General features: G+C 40.1%; 1 protein-coding gene across 1 annotated transcript; it reads left to right on the top strand.

The window, feature by feature from the left end:
• The first annotated feature begins 1,279 nt into the window (after window positions 1-1,279).
• Window positions 1,280-27,888, top strand: LOC139711493 (transmembrane protein 184A-like). Its single transcript, XM_071623371.1, has 5 exons — window positions 1,280-1,350; window positions 13,377-13,547; window positions 14,327-14,496; window positions 26,147-26,358; window positions 27,571-27,888. The coding sequence occupies exons 1-5, from the start codon at window positions 1,322-1,324 to the stop codon at window positions 27,886-27,888; spliced, it is 900 nt and encodes a 299-aa protein (XP_071479472.1). The 5' UTR covers window positions 1,280-1,321.

Below are 27,888 nucleotides of genomic sequence, written 5' to 3'. Positions count from 1 at the left end.
GCAGATTTTATGCAAAGCAAGTGCGATGCAATATTGATATTTCTACCCCCCCCCCCCCCCCCCCCCCCGCAAACCAAGCCATTTTATATAATTAATTCTCAAACCAGTGCAGAGTAAGAATGATGTGATACTAATCACTCTGCGACAGAGGTACGTGATACTGCTCTACCCCAGCTCCTGTGTCCAGAAGCAAAAACAAGGAGATTTGGTTTCTATTTATCATGTAGCTGTCATCAACGTGCTGTAGCCTCAGTGTGTTCTACCTTTGCATGTATTGTGGACTGAAATCCTAGATGTCCCTGTGCTAATTTCGTCTCTTTTGTTTGTTTTGGTTGTTTGTTTTCATGTACCATCTGTACAAGATGGCTAGATATCCTACATTCAGCTGTACTAGCTGGTCATCCATGGGGTACAGTTTTATGTACCTTGAAAGTTCAAAAGGGGAATTCACTAATAAGCTAGAGTAAAAAATCTTATGAGTACAACAGTATAAATTTGAACAGAATCACATGAAAATTAGGGAAGTTATGAAATTGTAAAGTTTTGCTAATTTCAGCAGAACAGTCCTCCTGCAAATGATTTGAATATGCAAATGAGTGAGCTGATGATGTCATCACCTCACAATTTTCCATTGATGATGTACACACGAAAAACAAGAATATTCAATATTTCTGTTATTGGAGTGTGAAACATGACGTTTTTCCTGGTTGAATAACTTCAAAATAATGATCAGTGAGATTATCAGGATTTGAGGCTTTGGTGTCATTGCAGTTTAATGAACAACTGGGAATTTCAAAATTGTAAGTATAAACTATATATGGCAAGTTGTAAAGGGATGACATCATTACTTCACTATGTACATATTCATACTGACTGTTCAAGAACTGTTTCCTGAAAATTTTTATAACTTCTTTATTTTTCATCCAATTTTGATCAGATTTTTATCATTGTGCTGAAAATGTCCTTCTTACTTCAGAATAACTTTCAACTGCACTGGAATTCCCCTTTAAGGGAATTTTAAACAACTATTATAAATATTTTTCACTCTGTTGTCAAATATTCATATTTTAAACATTCTCTTTCCTTATGCACTCATTCGAAATGTCTTATTGTTACGTGAGTCATTTGTTTTTGCATAATTCAACATTTCTATTCATAATATGAATTGTCCTCCATTCCAAATTTGACTCGATGCATTCTACTATTTGTTTATCAATCTCTTTCTGTTCTGCATTTTTCCCTTACTTCTACGCTTGCAGCATTTGTAATATATAACTTCCTAAGCCTGTGCTACGAATACCTTGGAGGAGAGAGTGCCATTATGTCCGAAATCAGAGGCAACCCGATCACGTGAGTACTTATCCTCGGGCTAAAATTAGTTTCATTTGACCTTAACGTGCAGACCTTCTTTTTACGCACACAGTCTAAAGCTGTCACTGTTTGTTTTTGTCTTCTTCTTGTTTTTGTTTTTATGCCTGAGTGCATCCTAGTAACTTCTTTGATCCCTATTGTTATTGATGTTTTAGAAAAAAAAAAACATCTGTTTTCCATCCCAGTTTCATTTCATTTAATAATATTGACATCAAATTTGATAGGATAGCTAGATTTTGAAGGAGAAATGAAAAGTGTGGTCATTTGTAGTCTAACAAATGAATAAATCTTGTTTTCCTCTGTCGCAACGCTTCACGCAAAAAGCTGTTTGTGTGGAAGTGGGTTGAAATTGGTTCCATTTTTAACTGTGATCACGTCTGAACAGAGATACCTTGCAAGTAATGTAAATAAGGGAAATTCCCTTCAGGCATTATGCATTTTTTGTTGCCATGAAACAAATGCATTCTGTTTTCTTCTTTTTCTTTTCTTTTTTTTTTTTGTTGGGGAGCAATGTATTATATTTTTAGGTTGTTTTTTATTTCTCCTCAGTTGATAGTTCATGAGAGGACGAGTAGCATCCAGTGTGGATATGGTTCAATTTAGAAGTTTAGCACCACTCCAATTTGCTATTTCAGAAATATGTGATCAAATATTGTTGTTCTTACTTGATCAAAGGCAAAAGAGAAGTAGTTGCCCCATGTCATGTCGATATTACATCAGATATTCTCAGTGTCAGTATCAACACAATGAGGAATGGGACACCACTATGATTATTGCATTTTCAGGTGTTTGTTTTCTAGTTTTACCTGCAAATGAATAATTTTCCATCGTTGTTTTTTTTTGCATGATAGGCCTACATGCAACATGAATGTAGGGATTTTGTTTGTGTTGTTGTTTTCCAAAGGGAACTTCCAAAGGGAATTTCTACCCAGTTCATATTCAGGTTTACAATGTAAACACCTCACAAACTTGAATTTCTGTCGTGCCTGACTCTCAATGTTTCAATTGTGTGTCAGTTTCAGAGCAGGTAAGAGTTTGCATGAGATAGAAAAAAAAAAAACACAATAATGTGCCAAGCATCGTGTAGGGAATGCTCACACAGCATCAAATCCATATGGGTAATTCCATGAAGTTGGGGCAGTATCCATGTAGCTTCGTGATATTTAAAAGATACATTTCAGCATAACTCAATATTAATTATGCTATACATTTATTGTTTGTAGGCTTTACATTTGCATTGAGGCCACACATTTTCCTGGAAATTTTGTGCCATTCAGACTCAATTTGGTGAAGTTATTAAACAATATGTAACAGTGTCCTGTAGCATCATAACGTGTCCATGTAGCATCGTGATATTTCAAAATTTGGTACTAAGAGACAAATTATGGCAATTAGCTTGACCAAAATTTGATGCAATATGCATTTACAAGATATGAATGAGATAGCTAAATATCTCATATTTCCTTTACACAGTTTTGATTTTACAAGAAAATTACAAAATGTATCACGATGCTATGAGGTGTCCTTTTTTGTTACATTTGGTGGACACCGCGTAGCATAGTGACACATTATGTAATTTTCTTGTAAAAGTAAAACTGTGGAAAGGAGAGTTAAGATATTTAGCTATCTGACTAATCTAGTAATTATGCATATTGTATCAAATTTTGGTCAAGCTAATTGCATTAATTTGTCTTTTAGGACCAGATTTTAAATATCACGATGCTACATGGACACGTCACGATGCTACAGGACACAGTTACATATTGTTTTAATAACTTCATCAAAATTGAGTCTGAATGGCACAAAATTTCCAGGAAAATGTATGGTCTCAATACAGATGTAAAGCCGATAAACAACATGTACAGCATAATTAATATTGAGTTATATTAAGATGTAACACTTTGTGCCCCAACTTCACGGAATCACCCATATTGAGATTGAATGCCATGATGTGTTATGCCAGTGCTAGAACATTGCATACACACACACAAAGTGATACAAAATATGATTTGAATCAGCAGCAATGACTATTTTGTTCTCTCTGTGCCCAAGAGTTAACAAAAGACGGAGGCATATGTATGATTTTACCGAGTTGCCGAAGTGCAAAATTGATGAATGACATATACGTTTTGCAAACCGATGTTGTACTGTTCATTTGGCATAAATCATTAGGGTCCGTCTTTGTTGAGTTCACACCTCTGAAAGGCGAAACATAGTTCTGGTACGCCTGCAAAATTGTCAAATTTCGCCCCAAAAATGTACACGTGTGCCTAAGAAATGTGTGAAATAATGCTGTAATAACGAGATATTCTTTGGGTAATGACGAAAAATAAAAATATTAACCAAAAATGTTCGCATCTCAGAACTTACCCGATCGGGGTCAGGCTAACTCAGACTCAGGACAACTCGGCCTCACTTTGATGGCGGGGCCGAGTTGTCCCTCTGGATTTTATAATGTTTTACTAGGGGAGCGCTTCGTGTCCTGGTTGGTCGCAGTTATGGGCCGAGTTGATACAACGCGCGCATCCAAAATGAACGTGCGCCTATCTACAGAATAATGGCGATCACGAACTGTGTATAAATTGTCTGGAATAGGGCCGAGTTGTCCCAGAGACCGAGTTAACCTGGATCCTTTTGGAATAAAAGTCGGTATACCGACTTTTGTTTTTTATCTCAAAATACTCCGAAACTACTCATCATCTGGGCAAATCGCGTCAGCCAGGTAAGTTTCTTGGTAGACTCTTTCGATATATTGCAAGCAAATATGAAATGGTGAAAGACGGGTCCTGAAGCCCTTACCAGAACTATGTTTTCATTTTAAAGTTTGCTCTGTGGGGGTACTTGTGTGTGCATTGTGTTCAGTCGGCATTTAGAAGTGAGCTTTTGACCTCGCAGCGCACCTTGGCTTGCGTCAAACATTACACTGTCACAGGCAGTTCAATTTTATTTCGTCAAATCAAAGCAATAATACAGTACCCACCCTGACAGAGGTGGCAGTATTCTGCATAGCTGGGGATGATGTCTAGAAATGGCATAGTTAGAAAGGACACACTGTTTGTGTTGTCAGTTTTTTCAAATCAAATTTATCTCCACAATGAATACAGTAACATCACACACTGCACAAAATAATTTCACCACATATTGACAAGAAGCAAAAAGAGTAAAGAAAAAAATAAGGAATACAAAACCAGACCAAAATCAGACAACTCTGACAACATGATATCATTATTGTAGATAACAACATGAAGCACATTCTAATGAGGTGGGAAAAAAAAAACCCAAACACTTGTAAATGGAGAGCGATTAGATCAAGCCATCTTAAGAGTGACCAATAATATGAAAGTGACATAATTGACAAAGAAAAGTGGCTTCCAATTGCAATTGTCTGCGTGAAAACGATTATCTCGTTATGGTTCATGATAATCATCAGATAATAATCTTAACTCTCGCAAATTGATGCATAATCGCAGAGTATTTACTGCAATGAGCAGGCCCAAGGCATGCGGATTACTATTATGATCCCCTGAAGTGCTAAATTTGGTCTGGAAAGGAAAAAACGCATGTATGACGTGAATGTTGGCCATGGAGTGCTTTTGCAGTGAGCCGGGGAAATATAGAGCTATTCTAGGAGTATGCGATAGATGTGTGAAACAATCTACCCTACCAAATCATTTTACCAGCCCCCACATGAAGCCAGGGAAAGCGTGTTGTAGCAGCACAGCTGAACATTACCTTGAAGCCACCGTGTGAAGGTCGCGCCCTGGAGGGATGGGGGTGGGGGGGGGGGGGGGGATGATAGGGAAGAAGAGGTGCACATGCCTGTGGGCCTGGTTAAATTTGTATGACCAGCCCCCAGGATGTTGGTGATGGGAGCCTCCTAATAGCAAAGGCAGCCAGCCCCCCAGAGCTGAGCCGTGTGGAGGTCATGATCAGACCAAAGGGTGCACTGCTCCCATCACTATGTGTACCGCCGCCGCCGCCATGCCAACCGCATCATGCCCGCTCATACGCTGATCCAATATGTACAACCAATCTGATCCGCGGGACAGCTCCAAAACAAGCGGCACAGTGATTGAGCGTGCAGCGGGGGAAATCTGAATGGATAGAGAGATGGTGAGATTGACGCTCAGTCAGTCAAGCAACAGATGAATAAGTAATTGATTTATGCAGAAGAACTGGTGGGTAAATCATTTGATAGAAAAGGAAGATAGATATGTAGAAAAAAAAATTGTACAAAAGTAAAAATAAACAACAGAATACAATGATGGATGGATGCGAAGTTGTCACCTAGCATTCTTACCATACAAGGGGTCTTTCTTTTTCATCCTGAATGAGAAGATATTGTGGTGATAAGAAATATGAGGGGTTTTCTGTTGTTATTAGATTGGATTGAGCATACTTGAAAAGTGAAATGTACCCATTCTTTCTCTTTTCCTTCAGAATATATATATTTTTTCTGTGCATCAGTATGTGTTTTGACATGCAGACGTTGACACCCCTTTGGATAGATGGATGGATGGATGGATAGAAGAAAGTCAGTTCACACTTTAATCAAAGTTTAGGAACGGATTAAGAGAGAATGAGATGGGATTATGAACTGATGGTTGATAAAAACACAGATGTGGAGAGTAACAAGAATAGAAAATGGATATATACAATTAGTGTGAATAACATGAGAATAATTTATGAATGTAACAAACTTCTGTATATTCCTTGCAGTTCTTAGCTTTGATAAAACGTGAAAATCGGTGCATTCACAAAATGCTGATGCTGCACATGCTCTCAGATCACAATTATATACAGGTATGAATAATTCTGAACGTGATAATGCATTACAAGCAAGCAGAGTTAGATACATTATACAAGCAGATTGATTTTTGTTTCAAATTATGATTGTCAGAAATCCCAGATTTTAAAATTCTGTAAACTGCCTACTATCAAACAAGTACACTTGCCTTACTTACATCTTGGAAAGTCTACTGTCTGCTCACACATGTATGCAAACAAAACTGTCTTGAATGCCCAGGTGCTGCTAATGTACTCTTAGCGATGGGAGTTGCTTGCACTTTTTAACAGGAACCATTGAATGCAGTGGGGTTTAAATGCCAAAGCTCTCCCGCTGAAAGAGGGGAAAATTATGATGGGAGTCACACTCTGTAAAGAAGGACTCGGCTCGTTTCAAGCAGTTGATTCTACTTTTTTCCTCTAGTATTTAGTGGCTGTTCTCATCTTGAGATTGGATAGTTGGGATTAAAGGTTGAAACTTTCTTTGGAGAAAAATTAGACAGAAGTATTTTCATGGTGTGACGTCTGGGTATTTAGTGGCGGCTGGAGTGAAAAGAAATCCATGGTCAGTGCACGATTGGTGAATTTTTGAGACGAAATTATCTACTTTTCTGTCATAACTGGCTTAAATTTCATGAAACTGTCAGATGTGGTACATCTTAACATTTCCGAAAGCCACAAGAAATATTATTGATTAATTATGTAAAAGAATGGTAGAGCAAGGATTTTGAACACCGATGCTGTGTTGTCTATATCACCACATGGATTCATACACTGTGTGCACATGCATGCATGCACAGCATTCACACCGATTCACACTCCAGCTCCGGCACATGTACGGTGCAGGCGAGCTGTTTGTTTTCACTGCAGCTATAATGGAAGTGGCAAATACCCGATCATGAGAATACTGAATGTTTCCATGAGATTATGGGCATCTTTCATTTGATTCTTGCAGATTGTGAGCAGTGATCACAAATGAAGAGAGAGAATGATCTACATACTCACATTAACATACTTTTTTTTCTCGATGTCACCCAAAATATTTGCCTGTATTTTGCATAAGATAGTATCTCCACACTAGTTCTAGAGGGTGGGAAATTCTCAAAAGCTTCCACATTGGAAAATATTCTGTGTTTGATGTAAAATTCACTCGTGAGGAATTTTAAGTGATTACAGCATGATTTAACAGTTGTTATGACAAGCAGTATGTTGACATCTTATGAAGATTTCATGTCCAGCGTTTGTTTTGATGGCTGAGGAGCCATTTATCTAAAGGTTGACTAATATGAATTACACCCATGAAAAAAAAAAAACTTTAAGTGTCATGGTCTTTTCACATTTATGCGAAAAGAAATATTACACTTTTAAATTGAATTTGATTCTCTGAAGCAATTACTGAAGTATGTTTTATCAAGCAAATATGTGTGGTTATTCAACTGCTCATTTATCTGTTATGAAAAATAGAGCTATTAAAACATAACTTGGGGAAGTCTTATCTGCATTTTGTACCTAGCAAAAGAGAAGTTTGCAAACGTCACATAATGATGACAGAGCCTTGAATCTTGCGACGGAGATGTTTGTCATTTCATGTTTATGTTTCCTATTGGGTTTGATTAATTACAGTTTGTACTTTATGCATGGAATATCTCGCAGTGTTTGGTAAATATTTGGCAGATATTTGTAAAATCAACACCTCATGAAATTATTGCTCCCTGTAGCACACATGTATTAGATATCATATCTAAGCTTGGAAGTCTGACATTTTCTTTTGAAGAGTGATATTAATGCTTTGATAGCATTCTGTCACTATAATTGTTTATCATGAATTCAACCACTCACAAAGTTATTTACGAGTCCCAATCCTTGAAATATTATTCTTGTGAAATATGTAGAATATACATTTCATTTGTGTGTTTTCTTCAACCTAAAATTATTAAGTCTAGCGTGATATGTTTTCAAGTGCAAGATATATGAGCTTGAGCTGTGTGTTCATAAATCATGACTTTCAATGTCAACAGTAACATAACCGCAGTGCAAGTTGCGACAAGAACAAAATGAAAAGCACTCCTCGGTTGTGAAGATAAGCTTCTTGTTGATTTATGTGTTGTACAAAGCCACCATATATGGATTCCTCTACTGGTTAGGTGTAGAAGTACATACTAGTAGAAAAGAAAAAAGAAAGAAAGAAAATGAATATCATGGTGCAGATTGGTTAAGATGAATGCATATGCAGACTTTCCTACATTGTGAGGGCATTTACCTCAAAGTTTTTCGTACCAGGTATAAGGGCAATTCACCACCTGATCTTAGGAATGTGATCCCTTGCCAAAGGTTCTCCCCTGTATTCATATCACGCAGTCATTTACACCCAGCCATCTTGCAGCCAAAGTTCACTCATCGCAGCACTCATCCCTAGGATCATGTGATACAGCCAGCCGTTCGGCGTCGTCTAGGAAACCAAAGCAGATTCACATTTTGATGCTCGGTCAATCTATAACCGCAGTAGCCTCATGTATTCACCAACAGTCCAAGGTGGTATTAAATTGTAGGCAAGGGTCAGTGGGATTTCAGGCAGTCCGCCTAGAATTGTTTCACAGGGTGCGATTTGCATTGCTTGGAAGGAGGTCAGTAAACCCTTCTCCATGCATATGTCTGTAACTATTCATTATGCACTAGGTGGGGCTGCCCCATATTGTATGGACAAAGGACATTTTGTACATACATACAGAGGGTAGGCTATGCTAAGTACTGGACAGCAGTTACACTGTGTACCATATTTTAATTCAGATCATCATACATTCAACAGTCTTCCAAATTAAACCATGGGAAAGCACTTTTTTTTTGTATTTGAAATAATCTTCAGTCATATTACGCAACTGTAGAATTCTACACTCATTTAGATACATGTCTGTCTTGTATAATATCTCTGTCCATCTTCTTTTTTTTTTTTTTTTTAAAGATATATTGGATATAATACACTGTACCAAGGATGACAAAATTCACAATTGTGGATTGAATGTAGGGGACTATAATTACAGCCCATTGCCTGGTATTAAGACTTGACAGTTGACTTCAATCTGTGGACTGGACTCTGAAATGAAAATCAAGAATGTCCATAAGACTTATATTGGACATAGAATAGTCGTAACTGGTCTTTTCTTTGTGAAAGATAAAGATTTGGTTGCATTTTGTAGTGTATTTGCATATTTTGAGACTTGTGTCATGCATTGTACATACTGAAATTTGTACTGTGGCTCCATGTCCTGTCTGTGAGGATTTTAAAAGTTACCACTGCCAATGTTTGTCAATCATTAAGTACCCTTTAATACTTTCTTTTTTCCTCAGTTATTGGTCAAGGCGATGAATGTTCCATGAAATAGATGGAGAATTTTTGGCATGAATTAAATCACTAATTATTTTGATGGCATATTAAATCAATATTTCAGTGAACCTATAACTACACAGTGTCCTGTAAAATTCCTTATACATGTATGTGCTTACTTGTCCTGGAAGAGTATATTGCAGATCATAGAAAAAAAAGAGAGAGAGAGAAATATTTGATCAAGAAAGCATACTGTTTAAAGGTATTTGGTTAAGAGGCACATCCTCAGTGATTGCTTTATTAAATCAAAGAAACATATATATACAAGGAAAACATACAAGATTATGATATGAAATGTTAAACTGAATAGTTTTAAGAATATGTGCAAGCATACATCACAAGCTGGAGGGAGGGAACCAAATTTATTCACATCATTCATGAGATGCACTTTTCATGGTCTCCGGAGTAATGGATGTATCTTTCGCCACTCAATTTCTCAAGGATCTTTGTTTCTAATTTTAGACACGTGAGCAGTGCATGTTCGTTCGGCCATCGGGCGTGGTGAACGGCTACGTGGACAGGTTCCTAGAAACCATTCCACACCAAGTCAGTCCCTTGTTGACGATCTTTGTTTTGCATTTAATTATAATTAGTCTCTATTTAGCCAACTAGGCCTACTGGGGTGTGTGGACAGGTTCCTAGAAACACTCCCCAGGTCTTGTCTCATTGACCTTTGCTTTCTGTGCACAAAGAATGCTTGAAGTCTTTATTGATATTATGTGTGTACATAACACCAACATTGTGGATTCAGTTATACCATCATAGTTCTGCTGCATTTATCATGCTGTAGAACGTACGAGATGTCTCCAACATTCAGTAGAATTTTAGATGTAGATTTAGTGATTTTTTTTTTGAGAAGAAATGCCACAGACATCAATTGATGCAAGTAAAATTAACACAGAAAATGCCAGCAAAGTGAGTATGATCATCCATTACTGAAGAATGATGATCACCTCGTAGTAGTGACTACGTCTATGGTAGCATTCAGTAATCATGAAATATATTTGTGACACATAAATCACACGCAGGTCAACAAGCATCATTTATATGTGTGTTTTTTTAAAAATAACTCATATACCGGTATGCATAAAGCCGAGGGAAGAAAAATCTTGATTATGTGCATAATGACTCATGAGGAGAAAAGATTCATTCTTGTCCATTAGGGACGGGACACGCCTAGAAACATTGAAATCCAAACTTAAAACATATCTGTTTCTCTCACACAGAGGATTGTATAACTGTAATCCATAATGTTCAGAAAAATTGTATTATCTATCTGGTACTGTATGTATTTGCTTGTTGTTTGTTTTCCTGTGAAAAGGAAAAATATGTCTGTCTCATTTTGGCAATGTGGTTTCTGATTTCAAATTCAACCACTCGCATAATTGTCTTACAAGTCCTCATTTGCAAAATATTTTACCCAAGAAACGTATGGCATTATTTCAAATCTATCGTTATTGTAATGTGCTCAGACCCCATTGCAGCTCCATAGAAATGACTGATATGTGGAGTACCGTTCTTAGATTTCTTAGATTATTTCATTTAAGACATTGTGAGGAATGCGTACATTTTCCACTCACTGTTCAAAGACAGACTTTCAGAGCGAAATGCAGCAAACGGTGCTTGTATCGAACGAGCCCATATGGTATGATGCTGAAAAAAAAAGGCAATTTGTTAGTACGCAGCTGGAGAGGTAATCAAAATGTAGTGGAATTGACAATTCTTTATGCCATTTTATGCCTCCCCTTCACGCACACATACCCATATGTTCGAAGGGCTGTGTGCTCATCTGATAAATGGGCAACTTGTCCCCATTTTCAGGTCATCTCGCCATCCGTGCGTGCCATCTGCGCACTGCCCCAGATTGCAGAATGCGGCCTGACTGGAATATTGATCACTCGGATCCGAGGAATTTCACCCAAAGTACCCGCTGCGAAAGCGCAGCAATCTATCCCGAAAATAGCAACGCTAATAGACAGAAGTATGTGGATCCCACACACGACGAAGAAGAGAGAGAAGGTCTTGTTGTGCTAGAAAATCGCTTCAGACCCATTAGAAGTTCTCTTTGGGATGTTTGCTATATTTAGATGAATATTTTAAATCTCACATGAATGCACATTCCACACATACACACACACCAAAAAATAAGGACAAAACAAAATACCTTAAAACAAAAGCAAAAACAAGGCATAACAGAAATATTCAGGAGAGTATGAAGGCCATTCAGCCTTTCAGAGCTGTTAGCAGCAGGATTGAAGGTGATTTATAAGATAATGTGGGAGGTAGAGGAAAAAAAATTTTGACACTTCCATTTCTTCCCTTCTTTAGTGATGCAGATGGGGTGCTTGAGTATCACAGAGAGAGGCTCTGAGCTCCGTGTCTGTTGAATATTTCTCCTCCTTTGAGATTCTTATATGAGGGTTTCATTTAAAATCATCACTTTTCTGTGCATGTATATCCTATTGCAGTTACCAATTTTGTGGAGTAGGTTGCCAGATAAACCTAGGACTGAGACAGACGATAAGCAATTTGCAAAATCTCTAACTTATCATTTTTTTTTTCTGATGTCTAGGAAGTTTGGTATTAAAAGCGCATCTCTAGAGTCTTCTGGATTATGTGCTATGTGTAAATGCAAGTTTTGTATTATTATTATTATTGCTATGATTATGATTATGATGATGATGATGATTGTTATTATTATTTTTATTATCATTATCATCATCATTATTATCATTATCATTATGATGATGATGATGATGATGATGATGATGATGATTATTATAATTATTATTATTACTAGCAGATGACTATATCATTATTATTATTACAAGAAATAGTAGTGGTACATTTTGCTACCCCGCTGTAGAAACCTTTTTGACTTTAACAGCTATGTTGTTTCATTTCCATAGATTTTGAAGTGTGCAGTGTGGTGTACATTGATACATGCAGGAAATTCACATGGCAGTGCTGTGTCACATGGTACAATCTACGGTAGCTTTAGGGCAACTTTTCAAGAAGGGGTTGATATTAATTAGCTGTCATTGCGAGAGGCAGACGAAGGTGAAACTGAGAAAATGTGTGGTTTCGAGTATCTAACCTCATGAAAGGATGCTGGAGGACACTTAAATGCAGGGTGAAGTGGCGGGAGTGACGTCACTCATGTTTGATGTACTCGCTCTCCTGGTGAGATGGACCTTATGAGACTGGATAGATTCAAGTGGTCAAATGGTGTGTCTGATGTGTCCTCAAATCATGTTTGCAAATGGTTGTAGCAAAGAAGTGTTATTTATGGAATGAAATCATGCCCCCAAATTAGATCTCTGTAAAATGATATGATTATTCTTGTAATGTAATTTAGGGTAAAATGTGATATGATTAGTGTGGCAATAGCTCAGCGGAGAGCGATGTTGTAAAACTTCTTTGTCTTCCGTGCCTAATTCGTACGTGGCTTTAAAAGGGGCAATCACAGCAGCAGCCGATGAATAGAGAGGTTGATTTGCTTTGAGCCATCTCAGGCTTTGGCTTTGGCTGTGAGGAGTGATGTCCTCAAATTCTCTGCCATTGTGCTGTGAGTATCCAGCATGAGTTTCAATCTTCCTAAGAAATAATAAGAACAACAAGGAAGGCACTGACTATTTCATTGCAGCTGTGCAGTGACATACTGCGCTGGAGGGATCAAATCATTCTGGAAAATGCCAATTTTTATACTGGTGGAAAAGAAAGTTACATGTACCTGGCATGGTTCCCCTCAATTAATATTCCACATGCTCCGTCAAAATGCCACAATTTTCATTTCTTCAAAATGCATTTTTTTTTCGTTCCATTCTTACCACTATAGTCCCACCAGTGTATTTTGCTGTACCTGCTGTCTGAGGGGCAAGACTTACTCTATTGGCTTCCTCCGCTTCTGCAAGCAGGCCACCCTTCAGTTCTGCTTCATCAAGCCAGTCATGGCCCTGGCGACTCTCATCCTCCTCCCATTTGGCAAATACTCAGATGGAAATTTCTCGTAAGTATTTCTCTAATTGTTTGTTTGTTTGTATTTGTGCATATATTCATGACTTTATACTAGGTAATGTGGCTTCCTAGTGCCACCATAGCTGTAGTGTTTCATGACATTTGCTTCTGTGACAATTGCTCCCAAGAAGTATCTGCACACAAAGCCAAACATAGATTTTATCAACAAACATAACCCTAACTCAAATCCTAATCCTCATGTCAAACTAAGCCTAAAACCCTGTCACAACCCTGACCCTACCTCCTTGGAAAAAAAATCAGAAGCAATTGTCACAGGAGCAAATGTCATGTCACCAACTGCAGAATGCACTCCTTCAATAGATGGTCATTTTAGAGCTACCAGAAAATAATGCTATGGTAGACTTTTGATCCGGTCCAGGGAGAAAAGATTTTCATTTAAATATTTTTTTTTTCCCCTGTTAATTGATTTTCAGGAACAAACACACAAATCAAACAAAACACCTGTGTACTGCATACTGTCAGTTGTATCATAAAACTGTTCACCCCATATACTGGTAATCCAACATGTTCTCATTAAAACATAACGTTGAAACTTTTCACGATATTCTCATCATAGAAAACCGCATGTAGCGTGGTACTCATTTGTTCTTTAAAAAAAAAAACTTCTGATGCAGTTTTAATATCTGTATTGTTTTGTTAATTATATCTAGAGAGGCGGACAGACAGACAGGCGGACAGACATGAACGAACATGTACCTACTGTATTCTTTGCTTTCATGTTACTTTCTTAACTTTGTTCTGTCCATCCAGAGTTCATGACGGGTACCTGTACATCACCCTCATCTACAACGTGTCGGTCAGTCTGGCACTCTACGCCCTCTTCCTCTTCTACTTCGCCACGAGGGATCTCCTTACTCCTTACCGCCCCGTCCTCAAGTTTTTTCTCGTAAAATCCATCATTTTTGTCTCCTTTTGGCAAGGTGGGTATCTGTGGCATCATTGTTTCACTACACCAGCCAAATCCTCTGCAGCTGATGCAGGTTTTAAATATTTCTCTTTTTTTTTTAAACTCTGTGCACCACATTCACACACCTGTCTCAGCAAACAGCTCGCCAACTTTTGATATTTTGCTCTAAATTCCAACACATGCTGAAAAAGATCAGTGTTTTGAATGTTGGTGTTTTGCAAGAAAAAGTTGCAAAGCTTTTTTATGAAATTTACATCACAGCAATGCATGCAATTCTCTCTGCAACTATGCTGTACAGTCCTCTCAGAAACGCTTCTACAAAAAGTTACATGTTTTTCAAAAGCTCTCATGTATTGTGATCTCAGAATAATATGGCATACAGGGGAATTACATTGTGGCACACACAGAGAAATTTGTTGGGATGGTATAATCTTAGTTGAGATAGGGGATTCAGATTTTAACTTTTTGTGAGATCATTAGAAACCACCATTGAAATATGAAAGAGCATACAATCTCAAGAGGAATTCAAAGTTATTCAATGAAAATATGAAAGTATGATGAAAGTATTAAGTCCCTGCCCTAATTTTCTAGCTTGATAAATCCTGAACTGAATACTCTCCTAGGATTGAATCTAGGGAAAGCTTTCAATTCAGTATTTATCAAGCTGGAAATTTAAGGCAGGGACTTAAATACTTGCCAAAGAAATACTGATTTCTCTCTTTTATGGAGATTTTTCCTCATGTGAAGGTGCTGGTGCAAGCCTACTCTGAACCACTTTTGTTATTGTTAGTACTTTGTCAATACCAGGACATTGTCAACATTTATGTACAAAGTAGATGTTTTCAGGGTTTCTCTCTGTGTATTCATTTGGGGCTGCAGTCTCGATAAATGAGAGCTTATAATGGAGTCACTTTATTTTCACCAAGGTGAAAAATGATACACTGCCCTCTTGTGGTGTCATAGTGACAGTGCAGCAACTCTCTGTAAAAGAGCACAATACTGATGAGAAGTAATGCAGTTTGTTACATATTTCAAAGTACAAGCAACACTTCCCAGCAGATAATAGGGGAAGACGTAGTCATTGAAATCGTGTAGAAATGTGGGGGGGGGGGGGGGGGGGGACATGTGACGAATCAGTAAAACTAAATCACAGAAGGTAAGGAGGACAGTCTGTCTGTCTGTCTAAACACCATTTCTGTACCAGCGACTTTGGACAGCGTGTACAAAGCTATGGGGTTTTCTGTACCAATCTACACTCAAAGTACACACAGGGTTAAATCATCTATCATGGTATCCGTGATGGGTTGGTGGTATCGATGTGTCGTAGAACACCTCTTCAATGCTGATTTTACTTGGGATAAAGTGACGACTTTCTGTAAAAGAACATATTCTTTACAGACCATTAAAGCCAAAGTTGCAGTGGATCCAATGTTTTTACATGTAATGTATGTGATCATCTTTTTGTCCCCGCCGAACGAGTTCGAGCAGGGGACTATGAAACGGGCTCCGTACGTGTGTGTGTCCGTGTGTCCGTGTGTCCGTGTGTCCGTCCGTCCGTCCGTCCGTCCGTGTGTCCGTCCGTGTGTGCGTCCGTGTGTGATCAAAACATTCAAAATGCTACTCCTTCGCCATTTCTAACCCAATTTTGATTCTGTTTGCTTTATATGATAGCACTACATGGGAGTGTCACAAATGTACACACTAGTAGTTATGTACATGTATGATGTACTGTATGCATGGCTGTTTTAACGTGTATGTACACAGGTGGACCAGATTAATGGAGAACATTCTATGTGGTATAGATATAGTACATACAGGCTGACCAGATCAGTGGAGAATTTTCTAGGTGGTATACAATGTAACTACACAGTACATGCATGTAAGAGGAAATACATTATAACTCACTCAATCTAGAATGATTTCACCCTTTCCAGAATTTTCTGGGAAGTGCTTACATATTTGGCTGAGTGAGGCACTGTCCCTGTAGCCCAATGTGATTGGTAGTTATTCTTGGTAATGGTGTTTTGTACATAGTTAGGCAGTGAGTCATCCAGGTTTCCTGGAACTTGGACTGGCTAGTAGGTTGGAGAGAGTTACAGAATGTGCTAGAAGGGGTGAATAGATAGTATATAAGCTAGAGAAATTCTGCAGTAGGCAGAGTACTCAACACCTCTGCTCTGAGAGTTACGTCACTTCTGGCTCTGAAGTGACTTGTTATAGTCAGTCCTGTGTTACCTGCTGACCTGTTATGTGTGTGGAGATACTTGGCCTGGGAGACATTTTGCCTGCAGAGAAATGTGCCTTCATTGGACTCCATATTTTAATGTCAACGGACATTGTCATTGCTACGGCAAAGCTGTGACGGGCTGGATTCCTAGCTGGACAATATAAAGTGAATCATCATTCAACGCATCAACTGGACGTGGTCGTTGGATTCTGCACATTTCGCTGGGAACATTATACGGTGGATCTATTGTGGACATATACCCTGGATTTATAACGTGGACTATCGTAACCTGCGCCTCTGGAGTTACGTCGGAGGAATCATTCATCCGTGCGTCAAGGATCATTCGTCTGTGCATCGAACATCGTATTTGGACACTTTCAAAGGATTATTTAATACGTGTAAGTGATTCCACTACCGATTTATAACTGTTTCTATTGATCATTGTTGTACTGATGTGACGCTGATTACCAGTCTGTACCCACAATATCACTGTTAATAAACCGCCTGAACATCAGTTGATTGTTTCTTTTGTGCGATCATTCTCAGAGTGATTTTGGTCGTAACAAAATTGGGGGCTTGTCCGGGAAGTGAATTTAAGCCAAAACTTAGAATTTGGAACGTTCCGGAATCCAGAACATTGGTACAGACAAAATACCAGTTCAGTTGATTGTTTCTTTTGTGCGATCATTCTCAGAGTGATTTTGGTCGTAACAAAATTGGGGGCTTGTCCGGGAATTGAACCCGGGACCTCTCGCACCCCAAGCGAGAATCATACCACTAGATTGTTCAATTGTATATTGTGTGTAATACATTGTGACAATGTCAATCAGTACAATGGATGTTCAGGCATATGTTCAGAGGACAGATTTGTCCCTCAAAGATTTGCAAAGGTTACGCAAATGTGATTTGACTGCTATTGCACAGCATTTAAGTGTAGATGTTCCACAAGGTGTAAGAAAGGCAGAGATTCTTGACTTGGTAGCTGGTCACATGGAGCTCAAAGAAGAAATTGACACTCCAGATCGAGCTCAAATTTCAGATCAAACACGGCTTGAGCTTGCTAAATTGCAACTGAAGGAGAAAGAAATGGAAATGAAGGAAAGAGAAAGAGAAAGAGAAATTGAAATGAGGAAACTTGAAATTGAAGAGAAGAAAATGGAGCAACAACTGAAATTGCGTGAGATGGAATTGACTCATGCACAGACTGTTGGAAATCGTAAAAGGGCTCCCTCTGAATTTGATTTGGCCAAGAACATTCGATTGGTGCCAAAGTTTGAAGAAAACAGAGTTGATGCATATTTTGTGTCATTTGAGAAGGTGGCTAACAGTTTGAACTGGCCACAGGAATTTTGGCCCTTGCTCCTTCAAAGTGTGTTTGTCGGCAAAGCAGCCGATGTGTACTCATCTCTCTCTGAAGAGCAATCACGTGACTATGCTACAGTCAAGAAAGCAGTGTTGAATGCTTATGAATTGGTGCCAGAGGCGTACAGACATAAGTTCAGAAATTCGTACCGCAAACCAGGCCAGACACATGTTGAGTTTGCTCGTGAAAAAGAAATGATGTTTGATAGGTGGTACAGGTCCCTGAAAGTGGATCAGGATTTTGATAACCTACGTGAGGTTGTTCTCTTGGAAGAATTCAAAAAGAGTGTTGCTTTCAGTGTGAGGTCGCATTTGGATGATCATAAAGTGACAAGTTTGCATAAAGCAGCCTTGATGGCTGATGAGTATGAGCTGACCCACAGAAATGACAACAGACCACCTTTCAGGAATTTCTCTGGAAACAAGAGAGACAAAATTCAGTCGAGCAATCCAAAGAATGCTGGTTCTGAAAAAGGCACGAGTTCTGAAACTTCATCGGCACCAAAGCCTCAATCTGACAAAGGGTCCAGTACAAGTGCAAATGTCATCAAATGTTTTCACTGTAACAAGACAGGGCATGTAAAGTCACAATGTTGGAAGTTGCAAAACAAAACAAAGAAGGACTTGGGATTTGTCATGTCAAAAAGTGTCCTACCCGAAAACAGTGTCCCGTTCAGTGAAACACAGGCCATTGAAAGTCAATCTCCCAAATTCAAAGATAGGATGAAGCAGGTGGATGAGAGCTATCGTAGCTTTTTGTTTGATGGTGAGGTGACCCCATGTACTTCTGGTGAGGCAGGTAAGCCAGTGGTCGTCCTGCGGGATACGGGGGCCTCTCAGTCATTGATGGTGGATGGTGGTATGACTTTTCCACCAGATAGTGCAGTGAATGCAAAAGTCTTGATTCAGACTGTTGATGGCAGTTATATGTCAGTGCCACTGTATAGAGTGGATTTGAAGTGTGACCTAGTTTCTGGTCCTGTTACTGTTGGAGTTGTTCCTGAGTTGCCCATGGCAGGGATTGACTTCCTGTTGGGGAATGACTTGGCTGGGGACAAGGTGGTTGCGTCTCCAGTTGTTTCGGATAAACCAGTGGTGGTTGCTGAAACTGAGCAGTTGCAGGAGGAGTTTCCTGGGATTTTCCCAGATTGTGTTGTGACTAGGTCTCAGGCTGGTAGAGCTGTTCAAGATGATGCGGATTCTGTTGATGTGGAGGAGAATTCCGGTGTTTGGTTGGCAGAAACCTTTTTCAAGGATTTGAATGATGGGGTTGCTGTATTAGGCTCCGAGGCTAACAGTGATGGGCTGTTTAGCAAGTCTTCCTTGGTTGAAGCACAGCAGGCAGACTCTGAGTTGAAAGGCTTGTCTCAGACGGCGTGTTCTGAGGCTGAGGCTGAAAAGGTCCCTGAGTGCTATTATGTCAAAGATGGCATTTTGATGAGGAAGTGGAGACCTCCCCATAGGCCAGCTGATGAGGATTGGACGGTGGTCCGTCAAGTTGTTGTCCCTCCCTGTTACCGCGGTGAGATCTTGAGGATTGCTCACGAGTTACCTGTTGGCGGCCATTTAGGCGTCAGAAAGACAAAGGATCGGATCATGAGGCATTTTTATTGGCCAGGGTTGAATGTGGATGTGGCTGAGTTTTGCAAGACTTGTCACACATGTCAGGTGGCTGGTAAACCACAGCATTCAGTGAAGCCGGCGCCATTGATTCCGATTCCTGCGTTTGAAGAACCATTCAGTCGGGTTCTAGTCGACTGTGTTGGACCTTTGCCTAGGACTAGGTCGGGTCATAAGTACCTCTTGACAATCATGGATATGTCCACACGGTTTCCAGAGGCTATCCCATTGCGAAATATCACTGCTAAGACTGTGGTAGATGCTCTAGTGCAGTTTTTCACTAGGTATGGGTTGCCCAAGGAAGTGCAGTCTGACCAAGGGTCAAATTTCATGTCAGGCATATTTCAAGAGGTGATGTATCGTTTGGGTGTGAAGCAGCTGAAGTCGTCAGCTTATCATCCCCAATCCCAAGGTGCGTTGGAGCGCTATCACCAGACCCTAAAGACAATGATTAGGGCGTTCTGTGAGGAGTATCCCGAGGACTGGGATAAGGGCATCCCTTTCCTGCTATTTGCAACGAGGGACTCCCCAAATGAGTCGACGGGTTTTAGCCCATTTGAGTTGGTGTACGGTCATGAAGTTAGGGGCCCACTGAAGCTCATCAAAGAGAAGTTCATGACTGAGGATGATGAGGTCCACCTACTTGACTATGTGTCAAAGTTTCGTGAAAGGCTTTCAAAGGCTTGTGAGGTAGCTAGGGAACACTTGAAAGTGTCACAAGACTCTATGAAGAGAAAGGCAGACAAAAATGCCAAAGCCCGAACTTTCAACCCAGGTGACAAAGTTCTTGTACTGCTGCCCATACAAGGTGAACCACTGAAAGCCAAGTTCAGTGGCCCGTACTATGTCAAAAAGAAACTCAATGATGTGAACTATGTGATCAGTACGCCAGACAGACGCAAAGATCAGAGGGTGTGTCATGTAAACATGCTGAAAGAGTACTATGAGAGAAAGGCTGGTCAGCCGGTAGACGTAGCTCAGGTGGTAGAAGAGGAAGTAGAGGAAGAGGGGGAAGCTCAAGATGAGCATGGAAGTGAGCCCTCTAGTGCCAGGTTGTCTAACTCAGAGATGTTAGGGAAAGTAGATGAGGCACTGAACTACCTACCTGAAAATCAGAGGAAAGATGTGACTAGTCTGTTACATGAGTACAAAGAACTGTGTAAAGACAAACCAGGCTGCACCCCTCTGGCTGTACATGATGTTGATGTAGGAGATGCTGACCCTATCAAGCAAAACCCTTACAGACTAAACCCGAGCAAACTGCAAAAAGTAAGGGAAGAGGTTCAATACATGCTAGACAATGACATAATAGAACCTAGTAAGAGCAGTTGGAGCTCCCCAATCGTCATGGTGCCCAAACCGGATGGGTCTCAAAGATTCTGCATAGATTACCGAAAGGTGAATGCCGTGACGAAAACAGACTCTTTCCCCATTCCCAGATTAGAAGACTGCATTGACAGGGTCGGAAATTCTGCATATGTCAGTAAAATAGACCTTCTAAAGGGATACTGGCAAGTGCCCTTGACCGACAAAGCCAGAGAGATTTCTGCCTTTGCAACACCAGATGGCTTGTTCCAATGCAAAGTAATGCCATTCGGCATGAAAAATGCTCCAGCCACCTTCCAACGGCTGACAAACCAAATCATTGCCGGACTTGACAACTGTGTAGTGTACATTGATGACATCCTAGTGTATAGTGACACGTGGGAGGAGCACATTACACACTTGCGGCAACTTTTTGATCGACTCAAGGAGGCCGGATTGGTGATTAATCTGGCAAAGAGTGAATTTGCAAAGGCCAAAGTGGTGTATCTCGGGCATGTAGTCGGTCAGGGACAAGTATTGCCAAGAGAAGCCAAGGTAGAGGCTATACTAGGCTTTCCCATCCCCCAATCCAAGAAGGAGTTGCTCAGATTTCTGGGCATGGCTGGTTTCTACAGGAAATTTGTACCGAATTTCAGCACTGTAGTCACCCCCCTAACAAACCTGCTGAAGGGCAAGGCAAAGTACACCTGGACTGATGAGTGTCAAAGAGCCTTCGAGAAACTAAAGGCAGTCCTTGCTAATGAGCCTGTTTTGGCAGCTCCTGACTTCGCAAAGCCATTCAAGGTGGCAATAGATGCTAGCGATGTAGGAGTGGGAGCGGTTTTGCTCCAAGAAGATGAAGAAGGCACTGAACGACCAGTTAGCTACTTCTCCAAAAAATTGAACACATACCAGAAGAAGTACTCCACAATTGAGAAGGAGGCTCTCAGTCTCATCCTTGCCCTCCAGCAATACGAAGTGTACTTGACAAATAGCAAAGGGGAGATCACGGTCTATACTGACCACAACCCCTTGGTCTTTTTAGACCGGTTCAAAATGAAGAACAACAGGTTGTTCAGATGGAGCATGATGACGCAGCCATATGCACTCAAAATCAAACATGTGGCAGGCAAAAACAATGTAATTGCCGACGCTCTGTCAAGAGTGTAACATGAAGAGAGTATCAAAGGTGAAAAGTTTTCACCGCATATTATTTCCAGTGTATGTGTTTAGCATATTCATTAATGTGTGCAAAACAGTGTGATATGATTGTATAAGCTCCTTGAATCCAAGCAATATCATTGTAAATGGTATCCATGAAAAGAGAACATGGAATTAATGCAGCTATCCAAAAGGCATGTGATAGTATGTGATTATTGTTGCTTGACTTGGATTTTACCTCACATTCGTTGTAAATAATAATGAGAAATTGTGAAGGTAAAAGAAACCCTTGCTACGGCAAGGCTTTCTTTTTCCCATGGGGGATGGTGTCACAAATGTACACACTAGTAGTTATGTACATGTATGATGTACTGTATGCATGGCTGTTTTAACGTGTATGTACACAGGTGGACCAGATTAATGGAGAACATTCTATGTGGTATAGATATAGTACATACAGGCTGACCAGATCAGTGGAGAATTTTCTAGGTGGTATACAATGTAACTACACAGTACATGCATGTAAGAGGAAATACATTATAACTCACTCAATCTAGAATGATTTCACCCTTTCCAGAATTTTCTGGGAAGTGCTTACATATTTGGCTGAGTGAGGCACTGTCCCTGTAGCCCAATGTGATTGGTAGTTATTCTTGGTAATGGTGTTTTGTACATAGTTAGGCAGTGAGTCATCCAGGTTTCCTGGAACTTGGACTGGCTAGTAGGTTGGAGAGAGTTACAGAATGTGCTAGAAGGGGTGAATAGATAGTATATAAGCTAGAGAAATTCTGCAGTAGGCAGAGTACTCAACACCTCTGCTCTGAGAGTTACGTCACTTCTGGCTCTGAAGTGACTTGTTATAGTCAGTCCTGTGTTACCTGCTGACCTGTTATGTGTGTGGAGATACTTGGCCTGGGAGACATTTTGCCTGCAGAGAAATGTGCCTTCATTGGACTCCATATTTTAATGTCAACGGACATTGTCATTGCTACGGCAAAGCTGTGACGGGCTGGATTCCTAGCTGGACAATATAAAGTGAATCATCATTCAACGCATCAACTGGACGTGGTCGTTGGATTCTGCACATTTCGCTGGGAACATTATACGGTGGATCTATTGTGGACATATACCCTGGATTTATAACGTGGACTATCGTAACCTGCGCCTCTGGAGTTACGTCGGAGGAATCATTCATCCGTGCGTCAAGGATCATTCGTCTGTGCATCGAACATCGTATTTGGACTCTTTCAAAGGATTATTTAATACGTGTAAGTGATTCCACTACCGATTTATAACTGTTTCTATTGATCATTGTTGTACTGATGTGACGCTGATTACCAGTCTGTACCCACAATATCACTGTTAATAAACCGCCTGAACATCAGTTGATTGTTTCTTTTGTGCGATCATTCTCAGAGTGATTTTGGTCGTAACAGGAGCTTTGAAACTTCTGTACAGAATTTCAATTGTGACCTTTGACCTTGACCTTTGACCTATATTGTACATTTTGCTTCAAAATGCTACTCCTTCGCCATTTCTAACCCGATTTTGATTCCGTTTGCTTTATATGATGGCACTAGGTGAGGGCTTCAAAACTTCTACACAGAATTTTGACCTTTGACTTCTTTGACCTTTGACCTTGATTTTTTACCTATATTGTACATTTTGCTACAAAATGCTACTCCTTCGCCATTTGTAACCCGATTTCAATTCCGTTTGCTTTAAGTGATGGCACTAGGTGAGGGCTTCAAAACTTCTACACAGAATTTTGACCTTTGACTTCTTTGACCTTTGACCTTGATTTTTGACCTATATTGCACATTGCCTACAAAATGCTACTCCTTCGCCATTTCTAACCCGATTTTGATTCCGTTTGCTTTATGTGATGGCACTAGGTGAGGGCTTCAAAACTTCTACACAGAATTTTGACCTTTGACTTCTTTGACCTTTGACCTTGATTTTTGACCTATATTGTACATTTTGCTACAAAATGCTACTCCTTTGCCATTTGTAACCCGATTTCAATTCCGTTTGCTTTAAGTGATGGCACTAGGTGAGGGCTTCAAAACTTCGACACAGAATTTTGACCTTTGACTTCTTTGACCTTTGACCTTGATTTTTGACCTATATTGCACATTGCCTACAAAATGCTACTCCTTCGCCATTTCTAACCTGATTTCGATTCCGTTTGCTTTATGTGATGGCACTAGGTGAGGGCTTCAAAACTTCTTCATAGAATTTTGACCTTTGACTTCTTTGACCTTTGACCTTCATCTTTTTACCTATATTGTGCATATTGCTACTAAATGCTACTTCCGGCGGGGACATATATTACGCACCGCGTAATTTCTACTTTTCCTTGTTAAGGGATGGTACAGTATTGGTGGAGATGAGAATTGGGCTTTAACTTTTTGCGAGATACCAAGAAAACACTTACGATATAGTACAGAGCATACCATTTTAAGAGGAATTCAAAGTTTATTTGATGAAAACCTGGTTTGGAATGACTGAAACATCCAGAAACAAAGTAAAACAAAGCGATCGTAATAAAGTGTGGGTCCCACACTTTATTAGAATCACACTTTTTTGGATATCTCAGCCATTTCAAAACCAATTTTCATCAAATAAACGTTGAATTCCTCATAGAATTACATGCTCTGTCATAATTCATAAGAGGTTTCTCATTATCTCACCAAAAACTATTAGAAACCTGAAATTAGGTCTCAACCAAACCTGTACGATCCCTTAAAGATACTAGTAAAAATCCTTGGATCACAAACAAAATTAACCCATTGAAGACTAGACCTGCGTATTTTTGGGCTAGCGTAAATGGTAAATGCGTGTTATATGAAAATCACTCCGTTTTCAACAGGTTAATCATCTGATCCATGTATCATTATCAATTTTTCTAGCAAATTTCATTCAAATCCATTCACAACTTTTTGAGTTATTTTGCAAACAGACAAACAAAACAAGCCAGTGCTGATGAAAACATAACCTCCATCATTGGCAGAAGTAATTAACCCTTTATATTAAATGGGTTAGTCAAATGCCGGTTAGTGAGTAGCTAAACACAGTCATGTGGTGGAGGTACATTCGTTATGTTCGCCCATGGGCAAACATTCTTGTAATGTTCTCCCATGGGAAAACATTTTCATGTAACAAATGACAGAAGGCCTAGGACCGCGCGCACACAGTGAATTTGGCTCTGCTGCGCGAGCGAGCGATCGAGTGCGTTGTGCTGGTGGTTGTCGTTGACATATTTGACTAACCCATATAATATAACAGATGATGACTTTTGTTGTCGGGAACATGTACCAAACGTTCCACCCTCAGGGTTTGAAATGCTATTTCAGGAGGCTATAAGTCCCTCAGTAGCATTTCAAACCCTTTGGGTGGAACATTCGGTATGTTCCCTCCCCCTCCAGTCATCATCTATATAATGTGGCCAGGCACTTTTCCTCGGCATTGAGTAATCTATCCAAATTTGACCTACATGGTACATTGTAGTCATAGATTGGCAAGCCCACTCAGGGGTAGCAATGTCCCTTTGTCCAAGAAGGCCAGGGTGACCTGGGGAGGGGGATTAGGGGGATTAGCTAATCCTTGTTCATTTGGCAATTATTTTTCAGACATCTGTGCCAATCCCTGAATAAAGCACTCCAGCCTGTGTACCAGTTAGTGAACAAAGTAAAGTTAAAGTTAACTCTTTCTAAACCCTCTCAATGCCAGGGACTTTGGATAATGTGTACAGAGTTATCAGGGGTTTGTGTGCCAATCTGCACTCCAAGCACACATAGAGCTATTAACCAGTTGAGGACGGGCTGATTTTGTTGCAACACGTATTTCTCATAGACACTTGCCCAAGTATACTCGGGACTCGTTCTCAATGGGTTAAAGACCTTTGTATAAACAGATTGAGTTGCGGTGTATGAAATACAAGAGTCTAATGAGAATGCCACCTGCTTCACCCTTGACCCCACGACAGGTGTTTTACTGGCCATCCTGGAGTTGGCCGGAGCCATCAGCCCCGCCACGACCAAAGATGGCAAGTCCATGATACCGGCGGGGACTGTATCCGCCGGCTACCAGAACTTCCTCATCTGCATCGAGATGTTCTTCTGTGCCATCGGCCTGCGCTATGCCTTCCCCTTTGACCTCTACATGGAGAAGCAACGCTTCGGCTCCTCTTCGATGCAGGTATCTACCCTGCAGCCAGGGTGACTCATAGAATTAATTTTGGAACCAGAAGTTCTCACATAAAACTAACCCGTTTTGTTTTTTTTCTTCTTCGTCTTCTACTTCTTCTTTTTTTTTTTTTTTTGAGGTGTGGTGTTGACAAGTTTCGAAATTATCAGAAAAAAATTGCAAAGTTATATTTTGCTCTGGAGTACGTGAAAGCGTAATAAATATCTGATAGATTTATTAATTTATTGCGATTTATACTCCCATCCAAAGACAGACCCCTTACAGAAATACACAGTTTCATAACTTTTTCAGATAGTCAATTTTTTACGTGATTGGCAGAACTGGTCACTTTTGGAAAATTTTGCTGAATTTCAACAGTGAAGAGTTTTAAATGTTGCATTTGCATGTTGACAAACTGCATTGAGTGATAGACTTTTTTGACTTGACAGTTTGTTTGGCAGAAATAGTTAATAATCAGGTGACTTGAGACACGATGGAGAAGTCTCACATTATGGAATTTTACTCTGCAGATATTTTGCAATCATTTGCTTATTAGATCAGTTAAACATCCCCTCTTCTATGGAATTCTCTACCGATCCAACCGTGATACCTTCAAATCTGAATTAAAGACTAATCTTTTCCAGCGACTTTGTAAAAGATATGTGACATATTGTGGGAGCAGGGCACCTGAATGTTCTTTGCAAACAAATATATAAATGCTGTCCATATCATCATCATCATCATCATCATCATCATCATCATTATCATCATTATCACCCATCATCAAATTTTGCTACCCTTGGTTCTAGAGGACGAAGTGGGATACACCCAAACTTGGTAGGTTTAGATTTGAGTAGCTGTTGTGGCTCATTGGATAGGAACATGGACTATCAGTCATGACGTTCGAGGTTCAAATCCCCTGGCTGTTGGGAGATAAGAAAAGTGACCACTACTGGCAGATGGCCTGTATTGATAAGTTTGATTTTTGATGGAGGAGGGGAAAGAAATGAAGAACTTCAAAAAACAACTTCTTTGAAGTGGTTGTATACCATTTGTAAGGAGAGTAATTTCATTTATTGGATGACAAGGGAAACTTTGTACTCTTCTAGTTAGAGAGGAAATACCTGTTATTGTGTATGGTACAGTGAATGCAAGCAGCCCTTTCATTACTTTTCTCACCCCTGTACTCTCACCCTTGACCCCCAATCTTCACCCCCTGTGCAGCAGAGTATATCCAACAACCTGAAGGACACGGTGAACCCGCGTGACATGTTCAATGACACCATCCACAACTTCTCGCCCGCCTACCAGCAGTACATGCAGCAGGGCACCATGTCGGACGACATGGATTCGGGCTACTACCACCACTACCCCCAGACCAACGGCAAGGAGATGATGAACCCAGCCGGCTCCATGGGCAGCGGGGGCAACAGCAGCAGCAACGGTGGAGGAGGCATCCTGGGAAAGGGGCGCGGTGGGAGCGGGCGACGGTCGGGACACACGGAGAAGACCACCCTGCTCAGCTCCGATGACGAATACTGA

This window comes from Diadema antillarum, unplaced genomic scaffold (genome assembly GCF_040938485.1).
Source record: "Diadema antillarum isolate AM-2024a unplaced genomic scaffold, OU_Dant_1.0 seq00001662_RagTag, whole genome shotgun sequence".
NCBI classification, from domain to species: Eukaryota; Metazoa; Echinodermata; class Echinoidea; order Diadematoida; family Diadematidae; genus Diadema; species Diadema antillarum.
Note: the sequence above shows the minus strand (reverse complement) of the source record. Positions and strands in the feature narration are given on the sequence as shown.

What these genes read in the sequence shown, in the direction of transcription:
- LOC139711493 (XM_071623371.1), top strand. Translation starts at nt 1,322, where the DNA reads ATGTCCGAAATCAGAGGCAACCCGATCAC. An exon ending in ATCAGAGGCAACCCGATCAC is followed by an intron (nt 1,351 to 13,376) that starts GTGAGTACTTAT and finishes TTACCACTATAG; the next exon opens with TCCCACCAGTGTATTTTGCT. An exon ending in TACTCAGATGGAAATTTCTC is followed by an intron (nt 13,548 to 14,326) that starts GTAAGTATTTCT and finishes CTGTCCATCCAG; the next exon opens with AGTTCATGACGGGTACCTGT.